Below are 10,548 nucleotides of genomic sequence, written 5' to 3' on the forward strand. Positions count from 1 at the left end.
CTATAAAACAGGATTACAAACCAATACAAAACCTCAGTGTAATAGCAGCACTGCCACCTGAGACTTATACCAGCTGAACCACAACATGCCTTCCCAAACCACTCAGGATCTCCTGAGATTTTGAAGTGCTCCTGCAGATTATGGCAGGCATCTAGTTTACATGGATCTGTTAAAATCCATTTTGCACTGGCTTTTCAGCCCTACTAATGCAGAAGGGTAGACTTTTCTGAAGTGTGCTTCTCGTCATTATATGTATATAGCATAATGAGCCAGGGGGTTGATTTAGTCACATATCAACTTATCTCGCTTGAATACAGTACTCTCAGGTCTTGAAAACTGTGGGTTTGTGCTTGAGCAAAACTTACACAGTTTTCATAAATCTCAGAGGGAATGAGCCACCCAAACCTGCAGAATGTCCTATAGTGCTTCAAAAGCCTGTGAGCTTATTTTAGACACCACTGAAGAGAGAGGGAAACATGTTTTGAATCTTAGATGCCGATCATTACCCAGATTAAAACGTAGACAGAGTTTAGATAGCTCAAATATGACTTAATGTTACTGTGTGTGTCATCATTCTCTGAGAAGGATGGGAATTTCATCACCAGTTTACTTGACAGTGCTGTGAAGCTAAATAAATTTTTAATTGGGAACATTTTACCAACATAGTGATGGAGGCTGTAAAGGTAACTGTTTTGAACAAAATATCTATGAGTAAACACATACAGTGCTAATGAATACTTGAATTAATCTTCCTTAACTGACACTAAATCCTGGAAGTAAAAATCAGTTACTGTTTCTTTAGGTGAAATAAACTAGACCAGGAAAATCATTAAGAGTTTTTACATGTATAAAAGTAATCATAATTAAAGACAACATAAAAATTGTTAGTACTGGCAGATGGCTTCTATGCAAAACCAACCCAAGACAGAAAAACAATAAAGGAAAATCAAAATAATTCTTATGTTTTCTTCTCCTCTTGAGGGGTGGATTATTAAAGCCAGAAGGACCATAATGTGAGGATTTGGCAAGGTTTTTGTCTCTCCATTGCCCAGTCTGTCTACAGTGTCACATTACTTATGACTTTGCTGAGTAAACATTTTCAGTTTTTAGTAAAATATTACATTCGTTCCAGTAATTGAATGGAACCTTCTCGCTTTCCAGAGCCACTGGAATCCACTGACATATTGATTCTAGATTTTAATATAATCTTGGACTTTGCTATAGCACTTTCTTAAAACCTCTAAGAGGTCACAGCTGCACATAGAATCCAAATATTTAAAATGAAATCGTGAAAGAAGGGTGTAACAGCATCTCTCTGTAACTTTAGTAGGTAGAAATGGCAGTTCTAATGGTAGATTTATCTTCACTAAGTGCTGTTATCTGAGTGAGAAAGAGGTCATCTGTTTATAAATGAAAAACAGTCCTCAGAGCAGAAATTAGCACCTAGATCTGCCCTCATCCCTACGACCACTGGACCTACATGGACTCAGAATTAGGATACTTCTTGTCTCTTCTTCCCTGCCCAATCGGCTCCAAATCCCAACTATTTTGAATAAGGTAATATAATGAGCTTGTATCCTCTCCCCACAATAACCACCAGTCTGACAAACAGGGCATCTCTCTTCGAAGAGGGTATAGGTTTGAACTCCCCCTGACCCAAAGTCATTAACCATGGGTACTTGGCAATTTGAAGAAACTACTAAAAAAGAGTGCCTTCCATACATAGGTCAAGATGAAAGCTTTTGAGCTGTTAATCTTCTCTGCATGACGTAGAGGTAATCCAAAATTAGAATGCAAATCCCTAGAGGGGACAGGGTGGGGGAGCAAATCCCATTGGCCAAGGAGGCAGATCCTCGTAGCATGCCAATAGCTGTGAATCAGAGCCTAGCACGTCTGTGTTCCTCATTAATAGGCAAGTGGTAGCTGTTTGCACTTCACTTAGCAACTCAGTGGGTTCTATTACAATCTGATATCTGAAGCGTAGTGAAGTTTCTGAGGTCTGCTTTAAGACCCACTTTTGCTCCCAGAAGGGAGAGAGAAGAATTCCCATTAAGGACAGGAGGAGTAGGAAATGCTATTTTTAATATGCTGACTCTTTTGATTATTCATCAGTATTTTGAGTTACTGCATGTAGGTTTAGGCATTTCCAGAAGCTTTCCAAATTTCCACAGTTTTATATTTAAGTAATTAATGCCCAGTTTGGTACATTTATTGTTTCTCTACTTATTTTACTTACTTGTTTACTTTTATATTTACTTACATACTTCTAGTGTATGTACTTACTTACATATGTACATACTTACCCAAACAGTGTATTGGGGTTCCAGAGTACTGCAGTCTTTTGCAAATATATAGGAGCAATTTCCTGGGAAGTAGTAGTAGATGCCATCAAATGTTTCAAAATTATACTGTCCCCACGATTTGCAAATCCCATCTCGGTCCTTACCAGTGTTAGGTACTGGAGAAAATACATTGAGTTTACAAGAAACATGGTCATCAAAAATTGACAGGTGTCACATGCATCTACAAAAGTAGGAGCTCAGAAAGGAAACAAGAGCTTATAAAGAAAATACATAGCAAGTACAAAAGATAAACTTACGCCTTCAACTTTAAATAAACTCAGTACTCTTTTTCAATCCTAAATCTGCAGTTTTAGCCATGTGCAACCATTGTTAAGTTTTTTATTTGCTTCAGTGAAGACATTTTAATTACAAGTAGAGGCAAGGGATTTAGATATTCTGTACATCCTAGAAGACAATTCTTGTTGATCCCTACACATAGCAGATTCCAGAAACTAATGTATTTAAATAGTGGGTAATTTAAATTGCAATAAGCCACTGCTCATTAGAACAAATGCAGTGGTTTTTTGGTTGTTCAACTAACTTAGAAAAAATCTGTCTGGCTACTGATAAACTAGACAATGGTCTATCTGCTATGGCATCTATGTATCATTACAGCCCAAGTGCTAAAATGTAGGCATTTCTGATGTTGCTTTCTCTATGTCCCTAATGCACATAATTTTAATCCTCCTAGCTACTGGCCAAATGAGAGTCCTAGTATAGAGTAATCATAAATATGCTAGTAACAGTATTTTTTTCAAAATCTGTATCCTAAATCTCCCTGAAAACTGACACTAAACAATTTTGGCCCAAAAAACTTACCAATTTGGCACCTGCTTCCTTGCGCCTGAAATAACTGACAGTCACAGTCACCTGCTTCAGTGCAGGCAGCTCCATTAAGGCACTCCTGAGGACATGAACCTGTAAGCAAGCATTCCAGCCTTTTAGCAGATACAGTATTTTGCAAACAGGCTGAGAGATCAGTTAAATCTGTTTATTGTTAAATCACGAGCAGATATATTAGCCGAGAAAATTAACCAACAACAATCTCCATTTTTTAACATATGCTTCATTTTATCCTTCATGTTCCTTGGTTAAAAGAGAAGCAAGGTTCTCGTTTGGTTTGAGACTTACAAACTAACAAAGGAGCAAAAGGTCAACCTCCTCCAAGCAAACAAAAGGTCAAGTTCCCATGTAAAGAAATCAAATCCCAGTCCTGCTGATCTCAAAATATACAGGACACAGATCATTCTAATTCACTAAATTCAGCATAATTTATACATATATTTAGCTTCTCCCTCCTAAACATTACTGCAAAGGGTACATTCAGTTTATGAACAGGACAGAATATATATTTTAGAGAGTCAAACCCAGTCCTAAACAACCTTCCCCACATGCAAAAAAAAGTCAGCTAAAAGGTTATTTCTGCTTCAGAGGTGACTGGAATCAGAGACTTTAGATTCCATGGGAATTACTTGTTTTATGCTATAATCAGTAATTTTTTCCAAATGCAGTTACATTAAATGGTTTTATAGTCTCTTTGAAGGCTAAGACCTCCTTGTCATTTACTAATCATTCATTGAGGTGGGTCTAAATCATAATTCCCCAAAAGTGGAGAAGAAAACTAGTCCCAAAGCAAAACTTTGTCAGGTTTTGCAGATAGTTGCTTGCCTTCTTGGTGTAGGATTAAAACTCTACATACATAGAAAAGCTTCCAATGTTGCTGATGGAGATTAAAAAAGCATGGCAAAAGACAGAAAGTAAATGAAATAAACAGGCCCTTCCACTCCTGATGACGCCACAGCAAAGCTGTGAGTGATATTAAATGGGAACAAAATGGGACCTTTACAGTAAAGGTACACAGAAGCTACCAGTGATTAGAAATATCATCCATCATTGTGAAAATTCCTTTCCATGCTTAGCTTGAATTTTTTCCATTTAAGAACTGCTTTCCAAATATACATAGATACTCTGAAAATACCAACAAAGCAAAAACTACTGTTTCTATAACAGCACTAATGGGGAAATCTTCTTTGCCGTTTTTAGAATTTTGAGTGATAAAATTGCATATATTCATTTACATAGAAACATGCAAAAGAAGGCACCTACCCAGGCATTTTCCAAGAAGGATATGAAAATTCCAACCAAAGTTGCATACAGTGAACTTCTCTGTAAAACAATTTCTGTAACTTGGGCCTGCTTTACATGTTTTTCCAGTGCTTAAAACCCTCCAGGAGCAGCTTCATGCTCATTGCCTGAGTATTCCTTTCCCTTTGCACAACTAGTTACAAGCCTCTCTGACATACTTACATTCTCTGACAAGGCCAGAAAAAAAGTGGAAGAAATGAAAAATTGCAATAGAACTAATCTTTAAAAAAAAAAAAAAAAAAAAAACAACAACAACAAAAAAAAACCCCAAAGGATTGGCATCGTTAGCTGTTCATATTTGGTTGTACGGCCTTATTTTGAAAGTACAATTTTAACAGAAAATTTTCCTTCTTTAACATGGATAAAATGGGAAAAGGAGACAGGACAGGGTTTTGTAGGAGTATGAGGAAGAAGGCTTCTGCAGCGCATAGTAACACAGGGGAGGAAGGCAACATTTTCAGGGCTCTCTCCTCCTGCAGGTGAGGAGCACAGCACTGACCTCCTGGTGGACTCCGCACCAGAGCCCCATGATGGTGAAACCGAGAGGCAGCTTGAACCTGTCAGAGAAACATAAAAGCAAAATCAGGGGGTTTGTGATTTACAAATGAATTGATAAAAGCCTCAGGCCTTGCAGTCAAACACTGGGTTGGGACTTTTAATACAGAAGAGTAATTTGCATCTCAGCCAGCACATGGCACAGTCATGGGTGCTGCTGGAGGGATTGGCAGCCTGGGAGGAGAAGCATCGTAGCTTTTGAGGGGACTGGGGTAAGATACAGCTGCTCTGTGAGATCATTACTGGCCTCTCATCCGTGCCCTCCAGTTCCAGTGAATCACCAAGGCTCCACATGGGAAGTTTTGCATTTACATTTGGAAGGAAAAGGGAGGGGACAGAGTGCATTCTGCCTTTTTCACTTCACTCATACCCACAGTTGGAGAGCTCCCTCTACTGCATCCACTCCCCTGAGTCATGCTCTGAGCTGCACCCTGATCATCCAACTATGGCCAGTCTAGCTGCAAGGGATTTTGTGTTCTCCTTGACATCCTTCAGAATTGCATTTTGGTTCATCCCAAACAAAAGAGAAAGCAGATCTGCCTGACCTGCTTCCTGTTTAGGAACAGGGAGCCTCACACCATGAGGAAGCCCTGCATCTGGCCCAGCACTCTGCTACTGCAGTTTGTCACGTCGCATTGTCCCTTCCAAGAACTGATCCCACTCCAGAATGAAAGTACTTTGGGGCTTTTGCCCCCACTAGCCTGACTGGAAAGTTTACCAGGATGAAGTGCTGAGTACTTAAATATTTCCCACTTATATTTATTCATGGCCAGTTTTAATCCCTTCCTTTATAAATCTAGTCCTTTTTGCTTAAATAGCTCTTCTTCCCTCTGTTTTTTATATATTTCTTATCTGATGTTCTATGAAAAAATAGTTACCTTTCTGCAGTCCCCACAAACTTAAGTGCAAGCCTTCGGCTGCACAACTAAGTGAAAAAATTGTTTTAGTCTTTGCTTGTAAGCTAATTTCTTTCTTCCCTCCTGATTCCACTCATTCTCCACATCTGGAGTTTGAACTGATGGATCACAAGGTGAACAACACTGTGCAAGGAACCTGTTAGGATTGGTCTTGCCAATGCCTCTTGCAGTGGCATAAAAACTTCCCTTTTCCAAATGGAAATACATTGTGGGATGCATCCAAGTAGTACAATCTGTCTGAAATCAACCTGAAATAGATTTCATTGAATCACCACCTGGGAGACCCCTGCACCAAAATTATTCCTGGTGCCCATGGTCCATTGCCAGCTGGAGAGGGTCCCTTCCCTCCTTGCACAACAAAACCCAGTTCCATTTTTCCTGACAGCTACTCCAAGCTGCCCGCCTCAGGAAAGCAGCTTTTGGCCTTTGTGTCATTTTGCAGAGGTAGAGTGACAGCACTTCCCTGCTGAGGGCCCTCCAAAAACACCACCAGTCCTGCTTCTCTCAGAGGCTTGATTACCCTTAGCACAGTGTTTCATACCAGCTGCCTTCTGACTTGGTAGGGGTATGTAGATCTCAAGGGGCCTCAGAAAAAATCACCCCTGGCTCAGCTGCAGGCTCCCCAAAACATCCCAAGGCAGCCTCTGGCTTCCTGCCTACCCCTTTCAAAAGGGGTTATAACCCTTGGCTGGGCTCCATAGCGCAAGTGTGTATAAGTGGGGGAACAAGATTCCTCCATTTACGATTGAATTTCAGCACAACATTGCCGGGATGCAGCAATGAGGCAGTGTTGGGGCCAAGGCGATGGGAACCAGAGCCAGGCCGGAGCCACCAGGGCATCATGGCCAGGAGGGAACTTTGCCAGTGGCGCCGCCATTGTGCCTCTCACAAACACAAACAGCTTTCCAGGGCGTTCTGTTCACCCTCACAAAAGACGGAGACGCCCCGGGTTTATTTCCCATGGTGTGCATCAGTCAGCTCGGCAGGGTAGGTCATCCACTGGGCGCTTTGCTGAGGGAGAATGAAGGCATGAGGCCACGGCTCAGGCAGGGTGAGCAGGTGGGGAGTAGCTGCTCCTCCTCACTGTCCTCCTATTACCATAGTCCTTCTCCCCACAAAGGCTCATTTGTAAGGATGGCAAAGGCCCAGAGCAGAAAAGGGAGGAGGAGGTATAACCTACCTCAGCTGTTACAAGATCTCTTTTCTGTCGAGTTGCATTAAACTCATTTCTGGAAGAAAACAAAAAGGATCTTGTATTATCAAAGGTCCCTGGAGCAACCTGAATAAGCAAGTCCCCAGAGAGAAGTGTTTCTCTCCGATTACCATCACTTTATCAAAGAGGTCTTTCTTGGGTTAACATTTTAAAAGGTGATTTTTTTTGCCAATGTCTCATTTTACAGAATTGGGCGGCACTCCAATTTCTACTTGGACAGGGAGGTACCTGGAGCTTTGGGGAGACATAAATAGGCAAAACAGACTTACACAACAGGATACAAAATTGTAAACCAGCTTCTTATTTACTTCATGCTACATGTGAGTGGCTATAATTCCCTAGAGTGTTGCGTGAATATACTCTGATGGTACGTTTGATAGCAAGCGATGACTCTCCAGCTGGAGCCAACTTTAATTTGTGATTAAGTTTAGAAACAAGGGCATCAAGCTATAAAACACGCTTAGTTCCACCAATATTCCATGATGGCACATCATTTGACGTGCACGTGTGTCCACTAGATATATTAGAAGTCGTAAGACATACAAAGCTTTATCCAACTGGATGCTTCCATTGAAATTGATGGCATAGATCCCATTTAATTCAATGGGATCAGGAACATTGCCTAGTTTGGGTTTTGTTTGGATTTCAGCTTCTATGTGAAAATTTGTATTGAAAATGTTTATTTTAAGGCTGTATAGCACTTACTTCTCTGTGCTTCAAATAGCAGCTAGGATTTTATCATGCAGTTAAAACTGTGGATGGATAGTTGTTTAATGTATTTTTCCAGTCATGAAATCATGATCTCATGCTGTTTTCATTCCATTATTCCTCTAAGCTTTCTTGAGACCATGGAAGTATCATTTTTCATAAGGACCTCCATTTTTCTAACAGACGACCCATGCCCATTATGTAAATACTTGGAAAAGAGTTGTAAACATTCTGAAACTGTGTTCTACATCCAACCTACATGTAGATGACATTTTACATGTTGAGTTCAAGGCTATATTTTACTTTCTAACTTGCACTGCATTGCACTTGCTCATTCTTGTTCTGTTTGTAGGACTCGACAAATAAGGAATAAAAACTTACCTCAAAGTTCTTCTCAAAAGAGAAAGCTTGCAATAAGATCCTGTAGATTAAAAAATCATGAAGTTAAACATTTTTTTCTACAGCCTCACTCTGCCCTTGGCAAGCAATGTCAAGTTTAAAAGAACATTACTGAATTTTGAGGTTTAACAATCCTGAGTTTTCCAGGGCATCTTTGCACGAACTCTGTTTCCAAGGAATGTAGCACTACTTGCTCTCCTTCCTAAGAATCTGAGTCTCTCACAGACTCTTTACCTGCAGGTTTTCATGGTTGTAGTTCTGGTACATGCTACCATGAAGAAGTGAAAAGAGTTCATAGTTCTTCAGAGGCTCATAACAAAAAAATAGTACAGGTAGACAGGTAAAATAGAATCTGAGCTTTCCAGAATCAAACTTCCAGGATTTGAATAATTTTCTGACTGTGGCTTTTAAGACTCAATTGTAAATAATTTTAAATGAGTCCATGCTTAAAACAAACAAACAAACAAAACCAAACAAGATCACAAGACAATTTTTCATATTACATTAAAAATCTTCATAATTGTTGCGAGGAAATGATCTATAAGATCCAGCTGCATTACATATAAAATAAGCTAATTTCTATAACTAGGAGAGCAATTATTTACCCTAGCAGTCTAAAAATGTTTAAACAAACTGCAGGTGCAGTGTTCAAACAAAATCATATCTCATTGAAAATCATTAAATGCTTACTCATCTGACCATAATAGCAAGAAAGGCAAGAAAGTTAGATTTTATTCATAAATAATTATTTTGTAACAAATTCAGACATAAAAAACGAATATTTAAAAGAAGTTGTATTTTAGTTTCTACATCTGTGAGAGAGAATGGTGATATATACTTGTTTAAATTGCATTTACAAATTCCAGCAAGGTCAAAAAATATAATGGTAGAAAAAGAAGTAGCTGTAATACTAAAATATTTAGGAAAAACTTTTGAAAACTTAGTATTACTACAAAAAATGGAATCAAATTCTTACCTTGCAAAGAGAACAGCAGTGAATGCAGCAAGAATATACTCCATGGTATCATTAAACTGAGCTTTCCTACAATGTTCATTTCAGTATAAGTTAGGAAAAGGGAATTTATCCAAATTAATGGGTTTGATTATATGGCATCTTACAATTATGTATTTCTACAGTGTGTTTAAATCCTTTAGAGGTTAGATAATTGGACTCATTATTTAAAATAATGCAATGCAGAAAAGGAAAAGAGCAGGAGACATGAAGCTTGGTAGCTACATACAGCTCCAGGAGCTTTGCAAGCGTTGCGTACAACTTCCTGGCTGCATGTCTCTCATTAGCAATGCATGGTAGCTCCTCAGTACAGCCTGTATTAGTTACACTTCCACCAGACCTGCGAGCATTACTCCCCTGTTGAATTGAATCGGCCCTTTATAACATAGCAGACAATGACAGAAATGTTGCCATGTCATGGTGGTTTGAGAGATCCTTCAGTCGTCACACACCTTTGTGTGCTTTGGGGCTTGAGCTGAGTGCTGTTCTCTACTCCTTAGTACAGCAAAATGTTTTTGCAAGACCCTGAAATAATACCACTGTATAAATTATAACCAGATGGTTTTAGAGATTAACATGTTAATGTTCTTTCTCTGTCCTAAAAGGGGATAGATGAACGTCTATTAAATAATACATCTAGATTTTAAGAATATTCTGGATGCATTTCTGGGTACAGTTTGCTTACAGCTCAAAAGAAGGCTTCTCAGGGGATTATATTTTGGTTTTAATAAATCATGTTATAAAAACTTCGTATCAGGAAAAAGGAGAAAGAAGTCAACAGGACCAGAGGGTTTCATTTCTAATTTTCATTAAAATTTTAAATGATCATGTTTTAAAATAAAAGACTCTTACCTGCTTCACCATAATGTAAACAGAATCATGAAAAACAACAGCTTTAAAGACACATATAATGCTACTTGAAATTGCTGCTGCTCATTTTATTTTGCAAAGCCTATCTTTTGCCTAACCCTCCATTCTTCCTAGGAGGTGCTTTGTAAGACCCTCTGAGCATGCTACAGAAGGTGGGTTTGGACCCAAATAAAATTTAGAAGTTGATGGCCTCTCTCGGGTAACAAGTTCTCCCATGCTTTCTTCTAGCCCTTTCTCTTTCCTGCTCCCCAGATGGACAAGAGAAAGCAAATGAAAACTCAGCTTCTTCAAGCACAGACAAGCACAAAACCCTGTGTCCACACAGAAGCCAACTACTGGCAAAGGCTTGGGATCATTGATGGCACAAGGGTACTTATTGAAAACTCA

General features: G+C 39.2%; 1 protein-coding gene across 2 annotated transcripts in view; it reads right to left on the reverse strand.

Annotated features, from left to right (window-relative positions):
* Window positions 1-9,543, reverse strand: part of OTOGL (otogelin like) — a 94,850-nt gene extending 85,307 nt beyond the window's left edge. The window contains exons 1-6 of one of the 2 annotated variants that reach the window (XM_048302318.1): window positions 9,256-9,543; window positions 8,262-8,301; window positions 7,140-7,188; window positions 4,987-5,044; window positions 3,162-3,260; window positions 2,304-2,458 (exon numbers count right to left, since the gene is read on the reverse strand). In XM_048302318.1, coding sequence (XP_048158275.1) covers window positions 2,304-2,458; window positions 3,162-3,260; window positions 4,987-5,044; window positions 7,140-7,188; window positions 8,262-8,301; window positions 9,256-9,334 — 480 coding nt within the window. In that variant the 5' untranslated portion in view covers window positions 9,335-9,543. The remainder of the gene's footprint in view (window positions 1-2,303; window positions 2,459-3,161; window positions 3,261-4,986; window positions 5,045-7,139; window positions 7,189-8,261; window positions 8,302-9,255) is intronic. The other variant, XM_048302319.1, reaches the window with a different exon arrangement.
* Between the last annotated feature and the right edge of the window lie 1,005 nt (window positions 9,544-10,548).

This window comes from Corvus hawaiiensis, chromosome 4 (genome assembly GCF_020740725.1).
Source record: "Corvus hawaiiensis isolate bCorHaw1 chromosome 4, bCorHaw1.pri.cur, whole genome shotgun sequence".
In the NCBI taxonomy this organism is placed as follows: Eukaryota; Metazoa; Chordata; class Aves; order Passeriformes; family Corvidae; genus Corvus; species Corvus hawaiiensis.